Below are 21,702 nucleotides of genomic sequence, written 5' to 3' on the forward strand. Positions count from 1 at the left end.
TGGAAAAGGGTGAGTAGGGAGCAATTGTCCCCCAACAGGAACTGTGCATATGAAGTTAGGAAGTGGCAGGTTTCAAACAAGCAGAAGGCGCTGCTCCCCAGCCTGTGCCGATTACTTGTGAGTTCCTTTCCACTCAGTGTTACAGGTGCTAAAAATGTCCGTGGAGCCAAGGGAAAACCAGGACACTAGGAAGGTATCGTGTATGTGTGTTCACAGTTTTGTCCTTAAGCATTTCCTGCTGGCGGCTGTCAGGGGGACGCAAGGCTGGAAGGGTTACAGGCTGACCCAGTGGGGTCTGTCCTATGTTCTTAGAAAAACAGGGTTGAAACCAAGATGTCCTGTCTACAGTATCCGGCATCATGTAGGTGATGCTAGAAGTGCTGTTGCGTTGGTCCGTCTGAGGTGCTCTGATGAGCCCAGGACACCTACGCTAAGAACCCCAATGCCCATCATTGCTGTTGTAACTAATAATTAATAATAATAAACTACAACACAGCTGTAGTTTCGGGTGGCAGCCTCCAGCCTCTGAAAGCCTTCTGAGCCTTTTCTGTTTGCTTGCCTGTTTATGTTAAAACCATTGCTGAAAATTTAACAGCCCAGGCACAAAAACTATTTACCAAGCTCATTCCCTACAATGAGTAATAAGTGAGTGAGCAATTGGAAATTTCAAAGGCTGCAGTAACATCATTCAAAGAGCTGTGTCTTTATCCCAAGCTGTCTGTGGAATGCTGATTGCTTTCCATGGCTGGCTGGTGTAGGGCCAGATGATGGGATATAGGAGCTGACTGTTTCAGAAGTAACTCAATTGGACTGACATTGCTTTCCTCCTCTCTGCTTTTCTCAGATTGCTATTGGGGTGAATTTTTAAAATGTGCTTCTGTGCAGAGGAACGTTACTTCTTAAATACAGCAGCTGCACAGAAATATTTGCGTAGCCTGCTGCCTTCTGGCATGATCAAAAATAGGTGCAGGAAGTTGTTCCACTGCTTCAGAGCAGCACAGTGAGCTTTGTATATTCAGGCAGATATTATCTAAGAAAACAGTGAAACGCTGAGAATCATTTTGCTCTTTATTTGGGAGTGCAGTGGTAGCCCTATCTTCCAGTTGGAAAGCTTTACAGAAGCCAATAAAGTAACAAGAGGCTGTGAACATCATTCTAACCCACTTATTTTTCCTGTGTTCCCTATATTGTTAGTGATCCCTTGTTAAGTCAAACTGACTTAACACAGCTGAAGAGCAATTTTATCTGCTGCTATTTTTGTTAGAGAGCTGAGATTCCAGTGCAGCTGATGTAACTTGCAGCTTGTGAGCATAATCTTGGAAAAACAAACCCATTATTTTCTGAAACTTCTTACTAGCTCATTCTAAGGAGACTAAAGTTTGCAAAAGCCCACGCATTCCACCATCTAATCCGTAAGTGTGAAATTGGGATGTATCAGTTAGTGATAATGCCATTCATACTTTTCTCAAAGCTCTGTTACTGACATACCCTGATAAGAGATTACACGGAATGGTGTCATCATCTTTCTTTGTGGCAGCCACCAGCCTCCATGCAATACAGAAGTTCGGTGAGCAACTATCACAAAACAGAGAGCCGTAGCGGTGATGCTCAGCGACTGTAACGCAGGTCCTGGATCCTCACAGGAGGCAATGGAATCATTCCACTGATTTTTGTGGAAATAAAAGACGGTACTACCGTGTCAGGATTGGTATTAGCGTACTTGAGTTGTCTGTGATATTTAGGATTGGGTCCATAGCTAGAATAAACCAGCCTGCCTCAATGGCTTCTCTGGTTTTACTACAATTATTGCGCCTGTCGAATCTAAGGACAGACAAGACCGTTTGGATCAAGTTGTAGAATTGCATGCATAATTCATTATTTCATGCCTAGATTTTCTTGGCGGAGCTATAGGCAGCCTCTTGATTTACAGCTCATTGTGACTGAAAGTTGTCTGCTCTAAATTTATCCTCCATCTAGGAATGTACAAACCGGTGCTGCAATGCAACTACCTGTACTTTGAAACCGGGAGCAGTGTGTGCACACGGACTTTGCTGCGAAGACTGCAAGGTGAACCAAGGGAAATGTTTCTCTACCTGTGTGGGGTGGGAAGAATTCCATAATCTTCTCAACTGCCCAGCAGTAAGCAAGGATGCAGAACAAGCAAATTGGTATCGTTAAGCATTAAGATACTTGCATTTCATGTAAGCAATTAAAAAAAATTCTCAAACTGTAACAGATATTGAAGGAGCAGATCAACAGACTTTTTAAATGGTGTCTGTGCTATTTGTAGCCACTTCATTTGCTCATGCAAAACCTCTTCTTTTTTCATGAACTTTTATATGCTTTGATTTTTTTCATGCTTATATGCATGTTGTGCTCTGGCAAGCTAGTCATTAAATGCTGGACCCTCTTTTTATGGGAAGACTCTTAAAATATTAATTCTGTCAACAGCATATATATTTTTAATGGCAGATCATCAGTTCTTGTGGACTCCTAACATACTATAAAAAGCCAACTTGCCGCAGGCATTTACCTTCATGAATTCTCAGACTGTCTCTTGCATATGGGCTAATAAAGCATTCAGCAAGTTTCCATTGTGTCTGTGGCAACCGTCTGCCTGAAAGCTCCGTAGCAGCGAGCTAGCAAAACAGCTAGCAAATGCTTTTTAGCAAAATCAATCTTTGTGTCTTTTTGCTTTTTACCAAAGGCACTGGATGCGGTTAAAATTCAGTGCTGCTCCCAGAGCACACCCATCTTTTGTGGTGGTTGTTGATAAGTGAATGTTCAGATTGGCGCATTCCACCATTGCCTACTAGTTGCCTTCAGCTCTGAAAACATGTAGTTACCCAGGGAAATCAGGACAGGACGGGAACAGTTACACGGACTAGTTGTATAATTAAGTTGAAGAAGATCTTGACGCCCATGACAGAGCGACATTTCCGTGGGGAAATGCAGCTCCATCCCAGGAAGCTGTCAGGCAGCTGAATCCAGAGTCAGGTGGGCTGGCGGCTTCGTGAGCCATAACATAACGCAGAACATCATGTTACGTGATGGGCTGGCTGCCCTGTTCACCGCTGTGTTGTTCTAGCTCTAAGGATGAAAAGGATGATGGCCTGACTTTTGGCCAGTGCTACGGAGCATCCTTTGCAGCACGGCCCAAACTGGTCCTGTGCCTGTGTGTTTAGGCACCATTGCGGGAGGCACACTGAAAACTTTGGTTCGTGTTTGAGAATACATATTCTTCTTTAAACTAAGGAAGAACAGATTTAGACTGGCCATAAGGAAGAAATGTTTTACAGTGAGGGCGGTGAGGCACTGGAAGGGGTTGCCCAGAGAGGCGGTGGAGGCCCCATCCCCAGAACCATCCCAGGCCAGGCTGGACGGGGCTCTGAGCACCCTGGGCTGGTTAAAGCTGTCCCTGGCACTGCAGGGGCTGGGCTGGGGGGGCTCTGAAGGGCCCTGCCCACCCAAACCGTTCCATGATTCCATGATTCTATGATTCTGTGAAAAGGCTGGGTTTACCTTCTGACCTGAGCCACGTGAGCCATGGTTGCAGCTGCAGCTTCGGCTTGGCCCTCCTTTCTGCCAAACCCTTCGCAACCTGTGTCAAATAAATGTATTTAAAGAGCTGTGTAATCCTTATACTGTCCTCTGCGGTCAGTTGGTGGAGAGCCAGTGGAAAAAGCTGTTCATGCGCTGCATGGGTTATACCGCTGCATAACTCCTATTGATTGGAATTACAGCAGTTACGGGGTTTTTGTTTGTTTTGCAGTTAAAACCGGCGGGGATTTCTTGCAGAGAGTCAAGTAATTCCTGTGATCTGCCAGAGTTTTGCACAGGAGCCAGCCCTCACTGCCCAGCTAACGTGTACCTGCACGACGGGCACGCGTGCCACGGGGTGGACGGCTACTGCTACAACGGCATATGCCAGACCCACGAGCAGCAGTGTATCACCCTCTGGGGCCAAGGTGAGTTTGAGAACCAGGAAATCTGTTTATGAGATAGACTTGGGGGAAAAAAAAAAAAAAAAAAAAAAAAGCGTGTGATTATAGATGGATTTGGAGGAATTTTATACAGTACCAATCTGTATCTATTCTTTTCAAAAATGGAGAACTGAATAATGAGGGAATCATTTTGTGATTCATTTTAGCCGTGATTTGCAGTCGCGTTGGTTTCTTGCAGCAGGAGGTAGAGAGCAACAGTAACCAGGTTCGTTCTGCCACGCTGCTGCAAATGGCTATGTGAACTTAGACAAATCACTTAATACTGACTTTGATACGGGCTTATGTCGTCCTACGAAGTGCTGAACGCTCTTGACAGGTCGAAATCGCGTCCCTTTTCAGACTGGTATGTAAGCTTCCTTCTGTGCTCTGAATTGCTCATCTGCAAAACATATGTCTGTCTACATCCCAAAACAGAGTTTAATATTTGCCATTAACATAAGAGTCTTGTATTGTTGTGTGTATTTTATTAATTGGCGTTACCCTGTAAACCTGCATCCTGACAGTACTCTTAGCAGAGTATGCACTGAAGCAGAAGGAGATTTTATTCTCCCATGGGAATTTACTTACTTTTTGCAAAAAATCTAATCGCATAGTTCTTGGGGTATCCTAAACAGATGATATCCCAGCAAAGTTGTTCAGCTTTCTGTTACATCCTGTGGCCTTTCCACTGAAATACGAGTATTAACTCAGCATTTTGCTATTGCCTCCGGCATCGCTGGGGACATGTCATGTCTCCTCCAAAATCTTACTTGCCCCCTCTTTCACATGGGAAAACCACTTTGAACTCTCCTGAGGAGAAGCATTATTTAGAGCTGGATTTAATTATGTCTTTTAAACTAACATTTTCCACTCCCTTAGCCTCTTTCAATTCAGTATCTCTCTGCCTTTAACTCTGTTTCAGAACTTATGTATCAATATAATGACATACAGATGTTTCCCTTGGTCAAAACCCTCATCAGAAGCCCATTGAAGAATTTATCTGTTACCTTCAGAGGGACTTGGACCACTCAAAATTTTCACTTTAAAGAGATCTGGAGAAATAATGCCACTGATGCAGATAGGTTAGCTTGGTCATGTGGGTATAAGAACATATTACAGGAGTTCCAATTCAAAATTAATCTCCCCACGTGGAACAAACCACACATCTGATATACTCCTCCGAATCCCACTTGCGTCGTAGAGTTCGTATGAGCTCATATAGGCATGTACAATTATAGCCTCCAGTCTTAGTCATGCTGGGATTTTTAATCCCCTGGATACAGAGACATTTTCTCTTGTATAAAGCAAAATCTCCTTATGAACCAGTTTCCCATGCCATGGAAAGTTACTCGGTAGGACTGTTAATAATTTCAGTCGCTGAGAAAAATTCAGTTAAAGGTCAGGGAGCTGAATTGCTGCAGCTCCCTTGCCAGGTCTGTTTCCTAATGCAGCACGTCCTCCAAACCCCTCGGGCTCCCCTAATTCTGTCTTGTCTTCTTTCTTGGAGGAATATTCAATATGGGCACTGCTGTGCATGGAGTCTCCAGCGGTCAAGGCTATGGGGGTCTGCTTATGAGAAAGATGACTTTGTTAAGAACAAAGCTCAAAAAAACTTTAACTGGAATACCCTTTGTCTTGGGAATACCCAAGGATAAAGATTTTGAGGGGGAGGTTGGGACATTACCAAACCTGAACTGAAAGGCTTGGTTCTGATCACATTGTTGGAAGTATAAATTAGAAATAATGCCGGTAAAGTAAACCTTCAAGCAGTTTGGCAGATAGGGTTCAAGCAAAAACCAAGGCCTATATCCTAGGGATGTGAATATCCACCTCTTGATCACATCTGGTTGGAATATGAGCTGGCAGATGCGGGGTAGAATGGGAAGAGGGTTAGGTGGGCCACACAGTTGGAAAATTATCGTGGGACAGATAAAAAAAAACTTTCCATCCAGCCTTGCTTGCAGCAGAAAGAGAGACTTGATATTCTAAGATGTTGTCTCTGGACATCATATCAAAAAGATACATTTGAAACTTTCACCAGGCTGTTGAAATTGATTAAAATTGTTTTTAACAACTGTGTGTTGGAGTGGAGTGAAGGAGTAGTTGTGTGGTTTTAAAAAAAAAAAAATTCTATACCGTAAAGAGAAAACAGATCATAGTTCATCTACATGAATTCCTTTTTACTTCTTCCCAGTAGGAGAAGGCCATGCAGAACAAAATACAATAACTTTTCTTAAAATAACATTCAGTGTATTGAATTCCTTATCAATGTCTTCTTTTGTATCTCTTTATTCATCAGATTAGAGATGTCCAGTAGCCCAGTGCTAAACACCAATCTTAATATTTTTAGATCTAGCTAAAGAAAAACGATGGGCACTCTCAGAGCTTGTTTACATTGGGCTGAGCAGTAGGAATCAGAAAGAAGTACTTGCATTTCCTTGGGGTTTTTTGTTACTTCCAACAGATAAATTCAAATCAAATAGAGAAATATTTTTTGCTATTCCCTATCTACAATAGCATGGAAAGCTTGGTGTGAAGGAGGGGAGGAGCACTGGGGACAGTCTCTGAAAGTAGCCCTAACTTCCTCTTAAAGACCAAGTTCATTCTGAGAACACACCAGTTTCTCTACTCTCTCTCTCACCTTAATGCATGTCATTTTTCTCTTTAAGGAGCAATACGCGTGAATTGCTTGCGACCTTTTGTGTTTCTTATTCAAAAATATCAAATTGCACTGATCTGACCTATTGATAGTAATGTGACTGAAAGATACATCGATAGTTATGCATCTGTGTAATGTCTGGTACTCCATTGGCATTTTCCGGGAGCAACTAGATACACAGATAAAGCTACTTAAGAGAGAGAAATTATCGATTACCAAGAAACAGATAATTCTCAGCTTTAGACTCATGGCTTTTTCTACATGGACAAGAAAATTATTCTTTAGGGAAGGAAAGGAGATGTTTGTCAGTGTGTTTTCCAACTTTTCCCCAAGAGGGAAAAAAGCAATGATTTTGTGGAGCCAATGGCAGACATTGATTTAATAATTAGAACATGCTTAAATTTGTTGCATAGTCATGGCCATTTGCTTAGGCAGGAGCAATCTTAATTTTAATGTCAATATTTGTTACAAAGGCCTGTCACTGGTGTAAGAGCATTGCAGTTTTTTCCGGGTACAACCCTATAGGCAAAATAGATGGGCTTCCCACCTAAGTTAGCTGACCAAACCATTGCGAACTGTTTTTTGCAAAAATACTAATTTATCCAAGCACTAAAGATTTTAATTTGGTAAAATCAAACTATTTTGATCATAGAATCATAGAATCATTTAGGCTGGAAAAGACCTTTAAGATCATCCAGTCCAACCATTAACCTAACACTACCAAGTCCACCACTAAACCAATTCAGGGTAGAGTAGTAAATCATCACAAAGTTACGGCCAAGCCTTTTCTTTTGGAGATGTGAAAGGCATTAAGCCATATTCTCAGAGACAGTGAGAGCTAGCATACTCCTTAAATGCAAAAAATAACAGCTCAACCCCTCCTTGCTCTTGCACAGACTTAACAACAGGGATCACCAAGATGAAGAGAGAAGCCAAGGGGAGCTTGTGGAAAGTTTGCTTTGCATCATCAGTGCAGTAAAACAAACTTAATGAGATATAAAATCCAGGTGCAAATCGCATGACAGAGAACTGTATTTTTATGCTTATATTTATTTATACAGTTGTTCATGGTGTTAGTTGGCACAGCCTGAGCAACAGAACTCCAGTCTGTTACTCGGAGGTTGGGTTTTTTTTCCCCTCCACGCCCATAAATGCTGTATATTTTTTTAAAATAAGTCTTGAGACAATGTTGTGAACTGAATTGAAATATCTTTTCCGCTGTCAGCCTGATATCGGGTGTTTCTCTGTTCTGGGAATCAGCACCATGGTCAGAAATTTCTCTCTTGTCTTTCGGGAGACTGTGACGGTATTTTCTCATTGCAGCAGGTCTTGCACTGATCTGAAATGACACAGCATTTCTGTATTGCTTCCAAAAGCATAGAACAACTCTTTTTTTGCAACCATATAGGGAAGAAGCGAGCTTATCAATATACACATTTGGAGGGGAAAAAAAAACCAACCATATTCTCCAGGCTGACAACTGCAGTGGTGAACTTTAACCTTCTGCAGTTTCAAATGGCTGATTTAATCCCTTGAATAAGGTTTGGCGTGGAAAGGCTGACAGGACCTTAATTACAGGGTCATGATACTATAATTATCAATAGCAAAGTGAAATAAACTCCGTTCATCCAGCTCAAAGCACTTAATAACCACTAGAAATCTTTCACAAATCATTTTGCCTCTGCCTATAGAGGTAGCAAAATAGAGAAAGACAGGACTTTCTGCTTCAGTTTATATGGTACAGTCATGATAAATGGGTTTCCTCCAGAAACACAACATTGCAATTCTCTTCCTTAAGCATCCTCTGAAAACCTCCTTTTAACTTGGTAGCTCCATCTGTTCAGCTTCTTACACTCTGATACATTTTCATCTATAAAAAAGTCCGAATATTGTGAGAAACCAGTCAGGAGGGGGAACAGCCATCTGAATCCCAAGCAACAATGTGTTTTGGTTTGATCCCAAAGACAGAAATTGAAGCTAGATTTTGGTTTCCAAGCCACAGATGATCATTGGGTACCAGGTGTTTTCATACACAGACTGCTCCGAGCCTAGCAGGGGAGCATTTTTTTGTACTCCATGAGATCTGTTTTCTTGTCAAGTATTATTGGTTGGAGTTAAAGCTCACTGTCTGAGCCCGGCAAGGATGCTGCAGATGTGTTGTTCTTCCTGCGGGCTGCTTTCCATCATATGTAGCACACTTGACTCCTACAGTCAAAAAAAAAAAAAAAAAAAAAAAAAAAAAAAAAGTTTCACCAGGTGAAAGAGGAAGATAAATACCTTAAAACCTCTTTGTATTTCAGGGAGCCCTTTCTCCCTTTAACACCATTTTTTTTAATAAGTCTTTGTTAGGCCACTCACAGTCGAAGCACAGGACGTGCGCATTCATTTTGCTTTTGGCAGTTTTTGGAGCTACACACCACTCTGGGGAAAGTATGTCTGTGCTCTGGGCTGCTGGGGACAAATCTCCGAGGAAGCTTCCAGTCATTCCAATGATACGCCGTGGGCTGAACTAGTTGGGGCACAAGGCTCCCGGCCAAGAAAAAACCGAGACCCCCAGCTATTGTATACGATCATGGTAGATGGGTGGGGGGCTTATTCCTTTGGCGAGGTAGGTCCGAGCAAGTCGGTCTTTGCAGGTGTGGAAGAAAAAGCAGTTTTACTTGGCCTCTTGCTTACGGCATGTTTTTTTCCTTCCCTCCCCATCCCTTCTGAAGCTGGCATAGTATATGCACATGTTAATGCTTGTATCAAGCTGAATAGTTAATGTGCCCGCCCTGGAAAGACGAGGAGGAATCTACATGCTGAAAATGGAAATTTTACTTTTGCTTTTTGCACAGTGCCTTGTCTGGATGCTTTTGTTGATTTTTTGATTATTGCTTGTGGTTTAATGAAAAGAAGTGAAAGAATCCTGTGTGAGTCCCTTTTAATAGTTCCAGATTTGAGAAATATTCTGAACTCAGCAAGCTTGATCGTAATCTTCCAAAGAATTTCAAGCTCTTGTCCTGCTCTCCAGGGAACCAGCAGCTCATGCTCCATTCCTTCTGTGCCTTGCTTTCTGAGTTTTCCAGTTTCAGTATGTAAAAATGTTAGAAGGAAAAAAGGGTGCCATCTTAAGCTCCTCAAGTTTTAATATTTTGTTCTTAATAGCATTCGATTGCTGTTCGGCAGTATATAGTATTAGTCAAGCTTCTAACTGTGAAATGCAGATAATTAATTGAGGCTTTAATCTTTGAGTTATTAGTGAAAAAATCCACACCAACTGGAAGTTTTACAATCATACTTGTGTTTTCTTCTCCAGGAATTTGACCCCCTTTTTTTGTTTGTTTTTTTAAACCTTCTTCCTCTTTGAAGGCTTTCAAATGAAATCTTCAGGATGGTTTAAATAAATTATATGTTTTACCCACAGTTAGAGGCATACACACTTGGAAATGGCTCAAAACATTTGAAAAAAAATGTAACGTTAACTCAGATATTCTGTCTCTGTTAAAGATCAGGGAACACTGTAGGAAAGGTATATTTGCAGCCTTTAGGCTATCACATCATTTGTTGCCATTTCTTTTCATTTTAGTTTGGCTGATCTATCAAAAGTACAAAAATGTATCTAGCAGATATCTGTTAAGAGTTTTAGCCAGTGTGTCTCCTTACGACCTCGTCTCCTCAAAGCTAAGCTGTCTATTGGAGTAGTTGAAATGTTGGCAATGACTTGATTGTGCTACTAATTATCTTCATGGAAAGAAAATATGGGGTAGTAAAGGGCCCTAGCAAGGGGCTTCTTAATCTTACAAAGAGCAGCAATTATTGGCTGGACACAAAAGCCACACTACATATTAGAACAGAGGGATTAAATTCTAATACATGGACTAATTAATCATTGCAATAGTCAAACTAGGGAAGTAGATCCTCCACCTCTTAGACATTTCAGATGAACGCATGTATCTTCCCCTAGAAGATATTCAATACTTGGTCATAATCTGGGGAAAAAATGGACAGGATATTGTCTGTATAAGACATTAGAATGGATGTTCTAATAGTACCTTTTAACTTCTAAAACGTAGGAATGAGTAATCTGTCTGCACAAACATTTCCAGTACTACTCCCATCAGGAAAGTTCCTTTGCTGTTAGGACATGTCTCCATCATAAAAGGCTATGGTAGATAAGAACCAGATGCTGCCTGTCTTCCCAGATTCCTACTTCTACCACCATGGTAGAAATGACCCGTCTTTCAAGTCAGTCTTTCCTCTCAGGAGTGAATTTGCTGAGGATTAAGGTGGGGATGGGTTCTCTTCCTCTCCCCAGTACATTAGCTTGAGCTAACAGCAGCACGTTCTCTTTGCCATGTCACATGTTCGTGTTTTTACGGCCACATAGCACCCTAGTTTGCAACTGGATATCTTCTGGTTTCATGTTGTTCTGAATTGCACTTAAAAAGGCCTTTCTTGAAAAGTATTTTCTTTGGCTTTAGCTCTTGGGCTTTCACTAGAATCATGTGGACTCCTGTAAAAAGAACGGAGTTAACTTACCAGCTGGCCTTTGTCTTTCTTCACCGAACTAGATTTGGCATTTGCTAAAAGTTTTTGTGTCCTAGGAGGATTCACAAGAGGTATATCATCTAGAGAAATTCTGAAAGAGATTGAGTTCTGCATTGTCGATTGCTCAGCATTGCCAAGAGAGACAAATAACAGTGGAAAACCCGCACATTCAGGCTCTTCAATTAGCATGCTGATCCAGCACGACTGTTTTGTTGTGTTTCATCAATATGAAGATCACATCTTATCTTCCCCTAAAGCATCAGTGGAGCTCAAACAAAATTATTAAAAACACCTTGTATGAGATGGAAGTTCTGATTAGGGGTTTTTTTTCAGGTGCGAAACCTGCTCCCGGGATCTGCTTTGAGAGAGTCAATTCTGCAGGTGATCCTTATGGCAACTGTGGCAAAGACTCCAAGAGCTCCTTTGCCAAATGTGAACCCAGGTAGGGTCTCTCCTTACAAACAGATGCAAGGGTGGTGGGAGAGGGCTTACAACTTTTGCAATTATTTAACTAATTTTTGGTTTTGTTTATTTCCTTCAGAGATGCTAAATGTGGAAAAATTCAGTGTCAAGGGGGAGCAAATCGACCTGTAATTGGTACCAATGCTGTTTCCATAGAAACTAATATCCCGCTTCAGGAAGGTGGCAAGATTCTGTGTCGTGGTACCCACGTGTATTTGGGTGATGATATGCCCGATCCTGGTCTTGTGCTGTCAGGAACCAAGTGTGAAGATGGAAAAGTAAGGTTCTGAAGTACTCCCAAACAAGGAAAACATTGCTACCCTCATGCTGCAAAGTATTTTCTACTAATCTGGCTGTTTTCTGCTTTGGGGTTATTTTTTTCCACAAAAAAAATTGGTTCTCATGCTCACACTGAGTCAGATTTTCAACTCCCTCCTTCTTTTGGCCACTGTTCTGGATTACAGATTTGCAGATGCAATGCAAGTTGCTTAAGTTTATAACAGTTTTTGAGGACAGTCCCAAGTATCTGTCCATGTAGGCTAGAGGTTTTCTGCAAAATATGTACACCAAAATACATTACAGGATCGTTAATGAATTTCTGAGGAGTTCAATGTATCCACTTTCCCAGTGTCTATGGCATTGCAAAATTCTCATTAACGTCACTTTAGGTTTCAAAATGTATTATATCTGCTGGTGTTGGGTTCATGGTTGGACTGATGATATTACAGATCCTTTCCAACCTTAATGATTCCTAGTTTTTACTTTCATTAAAAATAATCCAGCCACTAAGCCAGGAAACACGAAATTGCTACTCTACCCTGAATTGGTTTAGTGGTGGACTTGGTAGTGTTAGGTTAATGGTTGGACTGGATGATCTTAAAGGTCTTTTCCAACCTAAACGATTCTATGATTCTATGATTATGGTTCCCCCCCCCCTTTTTTTTCTTGCAGGAAAAGCTAGCTATCTATGCACTATTAGAAAAATATAACCCCATTGATGTTCAGCCGCCAGAACTGATTTTTGCAATCATATTTTGCAAACTTACTGAATTATGCAATGCGAATGTAGTCCAAATTTCATATAGCTGTCTCATTCTTAGTTTTACTTTTGTGAGAAAAGGAACAGAGAAAGATGGGAAACAGCCATGAGTTTACAGGGGGAAGGAATGGAAAGCAGTCCAAGAACTATTGAAATGAAGAAGGTTTCCATACCCTCAGTGGATTACTTACAAGAAGGGAAAAAAAAAAAAAGTGCTTTGAAAATTTGTGGTAAATTCAAGTAAGCCTCTGAATTTCTGAATGCTTTTGATTTATGTTGGATTATCACAGTGCATTGGGAACTGGTTTAAAATACGTCCCTAGTGAAACTACAGTTCTGTTACAGGAAAACAACCCTTACATTTCTAAGTCAATCTGTTCTAAAATGTCTTTTCAAAGAAAATTCAACGCTGGGAAAGCACCCCATTATGTTTTACTAATGAGTATTTAATCTTTCTAATCTATCTAATCATACACATACATACTATAGAATACACAGGCTAATACTTATGAAATTGTATGTTTTACTTTGAGGACATTAGTGCATTTGTATTACGGATTAAGAATATGAATTTAAATATTCTTGAGTTCTCTAAGCTGAAGATACACAATTTGAAATGCAGCCATTTTAATGTGATCAAAATTCTGCGTGCTACTGCACTATGAATATTTGAATTGTGAATACTGCTGTAATCAGACCATATTCTCTACATGCGTGCATGTTGATGCCAATTCACTCCAATTTCCTTTCCATTTTTTCCTTCTCCCCAGGGGATAAGTGCCCTGATTAAGCATCCATGTCGTCTCCTTCAACACTGTTCCCTGCTTAATGCTAATTATTGTGACTGACTTTTGGTACTACTGAACTGAACTGCAGTTAAACATGAGCAAAATTGTGCAGTGATTTTTTTTTTTTTTTCTTATTTATTTTTTGGTCAATATAGCATAGTAACAGTTATTCCAGTCTTAATTTCTTGGTTTTTCAATTTTGAGTAGGATAATTTCTCGTTACTGACATCTTCATAAGTCATTTGATTGTTTGATGGTATTATTAGGTGGTACTAATCTTGCTTTACCTCAAATTTCAGCTATATTGGCAGAGTAAAGTTTGCCCATAAAGACTGGAAAACAAAAAAAAAATTGAATTTTATTACTTTGCATATGCTATTTGTTTACTTCCATTTCCTATAAGATTATTATTACACTTTAAATATGGTCGGTTTATATTTGACACCAAAAAAATAGTTTAGCTTGGGCAAACTCATAGAAAGGTCTCAGTTAAGAACAATGATGAGCCCATATATATCAATGACCTCAGTTAAATATTCAGGCTGTCCGGGGTCCAAGTTCCATACTAGCAGGAAAAAGTATTGCACGATTGATATAAACAGAGCTGTGCTAATTTACACCATGAGGGGACCTGACCCTTTCCTTGAGGAATCATCTGCTGCTGTGAAGAGATGAATGTAGCCAGATCAGGTACAAAGAAGAATCCTGCTCAGTGCATTCCTAGTCCTGAAAAAATGCAAATTGCTCTTTTTTAAATTGGCTTAAAAAACCCCTGAAACCCCAGCAGCTCACCACTAGTTCCACTTCAGTGAAACTGTGAGTGTTTATTTACACAAGCTCAGCGTAGGAACCAAATATGAGCTATGGCTGAAATTCAGTATTGGCCAGGATGCCGATCGAGAGCAGACTTCAACTTCCACAGATTTTGACCCGAAACACTTACAAAGGCAGAAGAAGAAGACACCTAATTCTGGTGTCCTTATCTTTTTGTCAGTGGAAGGCTGTCAATGCAGCACGTGCACTGGGAAATCTTTAACTGCTAAAAAGAACCATCGATGGCCGAAGACACACAGAGAGGGACGTGCTGCCTTGTGAGCACAGCAGTTCTGTCCTTATTGAAACCCCTCTTCTCTTATTTTGCAGATTTGCCTTAATCGCCGGTGCCAGAATACGAGTGTTTTTGGTGTACATAAATGTGCAACAAAGTGCCATGGACGTGGAGTAAGCATTATAGGAACACTTTTTTTTTTACAATCATCAGTCAATAAACACTGGACAAGAAATCATTTTATGTAATAGCTTTGGGATCTATGATTGTTTGTAATGTATCAGTCAAAGTCACTGCGATACTTTTTTATTATCTATTTCCATTTTCACTGTCCCTTATATGAACTGCAAGAAATTAAATTATTTTTATTTAACGAAGAAATATTTATCAAGTAGTAATTATCTTGTTCTTAATTAACAGTCTGTGATAAAAAGGAATTTTGTCCTCTTCAAAGCAATTTTAAGTCTAACCTTCCTGCATGAAGAATTCCCATTAACATTTCAAAAAATAGTTTCTATGTAGATACAGAGAAGTTAAAATACGCATTTGAATTGAGAGTGAAATGGAAAAGCATTTCCAAAAGTACTAAAATAAAGTAAAACCATATTAATGAGTTTCATGGTATGAAAGTGGTGCAGGATGAAAAATTTGATGATATCAGTTAATAATACCAAAGTGTTTTGAAGCCTAGTTTATATTATGAAAATGTTAATTATGTCAAGCTATGCCTTATTAACCTTGGTTTGCTGATGATCTGTTTGTTTCTGTGAAAAGCTGTGGCAACCACATTGGAAGAGCCATAGGAAATTCTCTGTCCTCTCCTGAGAAGGGATTTTAATTTGCTTTAACTTATTTTATCATCCCACATTTGAAAAACTGTGCAGTGCTGGTGGTGCCGCACGTTAGCATTGTGCAGGAATGAGCATTGGCTTAGACTGGCATCTTTATGTCTGTATGACGGAGAACCTCTGGTGACTCCTGAGTCGCAAAAAATGGCCTCGTGGAAATGTAGATGGGAATGTCTGTAGTGCTTCAATTTAAAAAATAATGCTTAAAGAATAATATTTTTAATTATCTAGCTGTCTTTGAAAAGTAATTTTTTTTTTTCATTTTACATAACCATAGCCAGTCTAAGCTATGTGAATATTTTAATACTCTGCAGACACAGCCAGTATAGTCTTTCTGAAAGCCAGCCAGCTGACCTTGCCAGAAAAAAAATGCGTATTTGCAAACCTCTGTGAACTAACTAGCGTCTTACTGAGAAATCCATTTCTTAATCTGTTGTGTGGTTTCTCCATGGTGGTGGTAGATCAGTGATGATCAGTGTCAGCACAGAATTTAGGACCATATTGACAACTAGCACTAAGCCCAAAACCTTTATTTAAAAATCAGTTTGAGCATCTACACGTGACTATGCCATGTCCCTCCTGTCCAACAAAATTTTGGGCCCGTTCAGTTCACGTATTCTGTCGATACAGCACGGAGCTTTAGTCTCTGTGTTAGTCACGTAGCCGCCGCTTGGGTGGTAGCAAAAGGAAATAAAAAGCAGCCCTTCTTTTGATGGGTGTTTGGGGCTGTGGGACCTCCTGAGGAAAAAGCCGGGGGTCTACCGGCTCCTTCTGCTCTCCGCAGCGGGAACAGGCTGATGTTAATGACGGACTCCAGTCCTTCGGAGCTCTCTTATTCAGCAGGGTGCATTTGGTAAATCAGGCCTTGCGAGTTGTTCCTTAACTCAGAATAGAACGCCCAGAACACTGAGGACTGTATCTTTATAGACGGCGCAGGTGTGATGCCAAAGGGAGGGATCCTCAGCCCTGATTCCAGTTCCACATGCTCTTCCAGCGACTGGTTCCTCTTAGAGCTGCGGGAACTGAGCGGTGGAAAAATCAGTATGCAAGCTAGGGCAAGCCCTTGATGGCTAGGAGTGTTCAAGAGGGCTGACAAAGCTTTCCAGCCTTTAACAGCACCCAGAGACTCTTGTTCCTATGAAGGCAGAAGGAACAGAAGTTAGAAAGCAGATAATGTTGCTGCTGGAGGCAAAGAGGGAATAAGACTTCAGAGCTGTGTGATTATCCTTATATTATTGAAGTTGTCAGCTGGTGCAACTCAAATGATTACCTGCCAAATAAATAATGCTTTTTTTTAGGATCCCTGTTGCTCCATGGTGTCTTCTTGCCCTCTGAGTTGCTCTATGCCATCTTAGTTGTGCCATTATGCAGATACCAGTACATCTCTTTTCTTCTCTAAGTTTTCTTTCTTTCAGATGTGTCACTATCTGATTAGGAGGCCTTATGAGCCACCGCTGTGCTCGGATGTGTAGGGTAATCCTTCTCACGTTAGGTCATTTCTCTTGTTTTGCAGGTCTGTAACAACAAAAAGAACTGTCACTGCGAGGCTGACTGGGCCCCCCCCTACTGCGACAAGCCAGGGTTTGGTGGCAGCATGGACAGCGGACCAATTAGGCAAGCAGGTGAGTAGCAACTCATGCTTTACTTGTAGTTTCCAGGATAAAGAGTGGAAACACAAAGTGTCGTCTTGCAAGCAATGAGCTTACAAGATTGGGAAATAAGTCAGTAAATCAAGTAGCTTAATCCAAACACATTGGCACCAACTCGAAAATTCAGCGAAGGGAAACCAAGGCTAGCTGGGTGCAATCATTTTCTTGCATAACTAAAGGCACAGTGGTCCTGGTGGGTTCTTTTCTTTACCTTTTTTTGCCTTTCTGGTTTTTTTTTTTCAAGATACATGGTCAAGTTTAGTAGCTCACTGCAATAAGTAGGAAGTGGTATTGATTTAGGGCAAGGGTGAGGAGCTAACTCCCACACTCGAGCTAATCCTGTTGCCATGGTAGATGAATGTTGCAGTACTCTTGGATTCACCTTGAGGTATGCCAAGCTCCAGTGTTCTCCACCGAGTGCATCAGGATAGAACCAGCTTATTGTACACATAACCTGCTTCTGTAGCTGTGTGCCTAATGAATATTGCAGTAAGTTATAAATGCAAAATTATTGCCTAATCAAAAAACAAAACTATATTTGATACTGTGCTTCTAAGGAGGATCATTTGTGTTGTGGAAAAGAGCAGATTTCTGACCGTTTTCAGATTAAAACTACGTTTTATAGATAGCTTCCACGCATTTACTAGAAGTTGCCCTCACATATGATAGTAGTAGGAGATGTGCATTTTCTATAATTTGTATTTCAATTTCCCCTTGTTCAGTCTGCAGAACATCGGCTATAGTATCTTCCATCACCTTTGGCCAACCTCAGAAAGAATTATTTCTACACATTGTGAATTTTATAGGATTTAATAATCATCACAGGCCAATTTTTCTCCAGAGTACTGTAAATTTAGTGACTTCCATGGAGTTGTTTCTGATTTATGTCTGAGCAAGGGACAAGACAAGCAGTCTACTCACATATACATATGTAAACTAAAACTTGCTGGAAAATTATCTGCCTGTTTTCATACAAATAATGCTATTCAAAACCAAAACGGATTGTATTCTCTACATGCCAGATCCTGCAGTGAATTGTAATACTGGATTTACGACATCATGGTCATTTCCATAACAAGGCTCCACATTATGATTTCACTGTTGAAAGATCTTTTTTTTTTTTTTTTTTTGAAATACCTACCAGTCAGTAACATAGCAAAGAAACCGTGCTCAGGCACTGAACAAGAGCGATTACTTGTGTGTTAAATGTTTTCTTTTAAGATTTGCCTTAAAGCATTGTAGTGCTTTTTCAGCTTACCTGAAAGCTAAGGATCTAGAGAGCTACAAAATATATTATAATAACGTGCTGCACAGGCAACACTAACGGGAGAAGACAAATATAGGACATCTTTGCTCTTTCTTGCATTTTGTGTTTTGGAAGCTAACTCTTCAATTTAACAGAAAATTGTTTTAACAATAGTTTAATATAGTGCGGTAGTTTCACCATTTTTCTCAAAAGACACTGCTACATTCAGTAATACTGGGAATAAACAAATATGGAAATTGCTAGAGGACCTAATTTTCTATCGCTGACACTTGGATTTAAATATGAACACTTAATGGGGTGGTTTGGATTATGATCCAAGCAGTTTGCACATCTCTAAATCAAATTACAGAAGGATTAGCTCAATAAAATACTTTCATCTTAGTCAAACAAGGCACACGGTCTCATTAGCATTTAGTAACTGATTTCACCCAGCTGACTTAGAATAAACGCGTGTGTTTGACACTATATTTTTCTTAGAAAGAAGCCTTAAATATTTAATTGTTAGGTAGAGAAGTTAATCAATTTAAATTGCATAATCTTAGCTGATTAATTTTATTAAACTTTTAGGGGTGGTGAGGGATTTATTACTCTGCAGCGCTGTAAGGTAAAAAGCTTAGCACTTCTTGCCCCATCAAGCTCCACGTGCAGTTTGCTCCATCAGAGCTGCCGACTCCGTCCACCAGCATCCGAGTGAGCTCAGGCCAGTAGGCGAGAGCCAGCTGGCTGAAAATCAATCAGGATAAGACTGAGACAGCGATGACAGGTTACCGGAGCAAAGATTAAAGATGTTTCTCCTACTGTTGGAGCGTGCATTTTTTAGGTCAGCAGTCCTGAAGAATCACAACATCCTCTCCTCCAGGCAACGATCATATCACATATCCGTAACGATCAGAGCTGCTGCTTACCTCTTCCTAAAAATAAGGCTTGCTTTCAGCTGCGAGTCGTCTAGTCAGGGTTCATCTCACTATTGCGCCTCACTTGGGTCCCAGCAAGGTACTTAAAGCAGCTTAAAGCACTCCGAAAACTGGAACAAGTACAGAAGGCTGCAGCCCCTCCTAAGCAGAGCATCCCTCTGAGAGCACACAACACTGTTGCTGAAAGCTTTCCTTCGGCTCCTCGCTTGCCTCCAGATTCAACCTGACAGCCGGCTGGGCTGGACCACAGTACTCCAGATTCCAGACTGTTTGCCCGGCGTTAAAGCACAACGAAACCCTTAAAATCTGGTTATAAAGGAGCTAGGCTTACTGCCTCTGTTTGAGGGGCAGAACATTTAAAAGTTTGCACTTTTAAATGGCCAAACCGTGATCTAGGCATTTCCGTCCCTCCTCCCTCCCTCTCAGCCTCTGCCTCCCTCCCACCCTGGCAGCAGGCAGCCCGTGGAGGTGCCAGTTGGCTTTGCTCCAGCCATCACCCTGTGGTGTCCGGATGAGGCCAACAGCCTCATGGCCCCATTTGCAGGTGACAACCCAAGCAGGACCCGAACATAGGTGCAGAGAGAAGACATGGAGATGTTCGCGTTTGGACCCAGATATCTGCCTAGAATAGAACAGAATACAACAGTTAGTTGGAAGGGACCTACAGCGCTATATTTTGACCAGTTTTTCCCCAATGTTAAATAACTTTAAACCAGAGCAAAATTCAAGCTCCAGGCTAGAAGAAATAAGAGTTTATTAGTCTTTAATTCATAGTTTATTCACTTCACCTGCACTGCAGTTAGAAACCCGGGCCAGGCAGCACTGTCCTGCTCCATCCACGTAACACATTTCAGTCAAGATGGCTCTTGATAGAAGTTAACTCAATGCGTTTTGTTGCAGACAATAAGAGTTTAACCATAGGAGTGTTGATAACCATTCTGTGCCTTATCTTTGCTGGATCGATCATGTATCTGAAAAGGAAGACTTTCATGAGGTGGTTGTTTACAAGTAAAAAGACAACAATAGAGAAACTAAGGTATGATCATTTTCCCTAATTATACTCTAATAGATATCAGTAGAAAGTAGCTGTAAACATGGCACATCTCATCTTGACATTCATCACAGGGCGGTGCGAATAAGCTAGAAAGAGACAGCCTTCACAAAAATATTCACCAAGTATTAGCCACGGTGTTTTTCCTGGTTTACTTTAACTTTATGGATTGTCATTAAATAATGTAGGTTTGGTTTAACTCTTTTCTTTTGTGACAGAAAATTAAGAAGTGAAGGAAGTATTGCCTTTATAGTTTCATTACATTGCATGGCCTTTTAGCTAAACTCAGTCGAGTGAGCTGAAACTTTCATATTTGAGGTCATTATTGTTTAAATGCTAGATTCGTTAGAATAGTCTCTTGGGTGTTACAAAGCTGCATTTCCACAGATTGCAGAAGCTAATTTAACAGACTACTGGTTTCAAAAAAATCAATATTTATTTTTATTCTTGCAGGAGCACTAGACAATTTTTACTTTCCTTGTTTACTATAAAAAGTCAGAAAGTCCTTGCAAAATATCATTCTGAAAAGAGGCTATTGTTTTTTTAAAAAAAAAAGTTATAAAGTAGAATGTTGCGTTCAATAAATATATGTTTGTGTTGCAGGTCTGTGAGTCCAGCAAGACCTTCCAGTTCATCTGATCCTAATCATGTTCACACCACATCTCTCAGTAAAAATCTCATCATGAAGCCACAAAATACAAACATGCAAAAAGTGAGTCCCTAAGTAGTTTAAAAAAAAAAAAAAAGGGAAGAAAAAAGCATGTTACGTATTTTTGATCTCCTTTAAGTAATTTATTATAACACAATTATTACATGAGCTTAATATCATGTAGAACTAACAATATGTAAAACTGGAGAAGATGTAGGCTTCAAAATACATTTATGGCTTCCAAGTTTTAGACAGGTAGATATGTCAAGTGCAGAAAAGAAAGAGTTTAGTCTCCAGGATAGAGCCAGCCAGCTTACTCCAGAACACTACAGCTGAACAGTGAAGGATTAGTGCTCGAGTAGGACTCTGGAAGCTGTTAATTGCTTCTCTGGTTGCGAAGGTGATGAAGATAGATCAAAGCAGAGGGAAGAGAAAAGCAAGTGAATAACATACATTTTTAAAGTAGTAACACTTAAGTCAGCTCTTGATGTTCATAACTTTTTTGTTGGGGTGGGGTTGTTTTCACAGAGAGATGGTCCAAGAAGGCCACTGCCATATCAGATCATTGACATTAGTAACCCTGTGAAGACACACAATTTGCCGCAATTAAAAACACCGCAGCGAGTCCTTCCACCCCTTCCCCAACTGCCATGTCATCATGCCGTGCCTGAAAGACCCTTGCCAGCTAACCCTTCGCTGAGGTTCGCCCAGGTAACCCTGCTTTTCTTTTAGCTTCTCTTCTATTTAATATTTAGTGTGTGAGTATCTGCATGTGGTGAACAGGAATGAAGTGTTTTCTCATCTTTCATACTGGC

The 21,702-nt window shown here is 40.5% G+C and overlaps 1 protein-coding gene across 1 annotated transcript in view; it reads left to right on the top strand.

Moving 5' to 3' along the window:
• ADAM12 (ADAM metallopeptidase domain 12) overlaps positions 1-21,702 on the top strand; it is a 191,148-nt gene that overhangs the window by 161,790 nt on the left and 7,656 nt on the right. Inside the window, exons 13-21 of the mRNA XM_075717488.1 lie at positions 1,978-2,067; positions 3,773-3,968; positions 11,506-11,614; positions 11,714-11,912; positions 14,605-14,682; positions 16,871-16,979; positions 20,088-20,223; positions 20,842-20,950; positions 21,416-21,598. Coding sequence (XP_075573603.1) covers positions 1,978-2,067; positions 3,773-3,968; positions 11,506-11,614; positions 11,714-11,912; positions 14,605-14,682; positions 16,871-16,979; positions 20,088-20,223; positions 20,842-20,950; positions 21,416-21,598 — 1,209 coding nt within the window. The remainder of the gene's footprint in view (positions 1-1,977; positions 2,068-3,772; positions 3,969-11,505; positions 11,615-11,713; positions 11,913-14,604; positions 14,683-16,870; positions 16,980-20,087; positions 20,224-20,841; positions 20,951-21,415; positions 21,599-21,702) is intronic.

Source organism: Pelecanus crispus, chromosome 10, assembly GCF_030463565.1.
Source record: "Pelecanus crispus isolate bPelCri1 chromosome 10, bPelCri1.pri, whole genome shotgun sequence".
Classification (NCBI taxonomy): domain Eukaryota; kingdom Metazoa; phylum Chordata; class Aves; order Pelecaniformes; family Pelecanidae; genus Pelecanus; species Pelecanus crispus.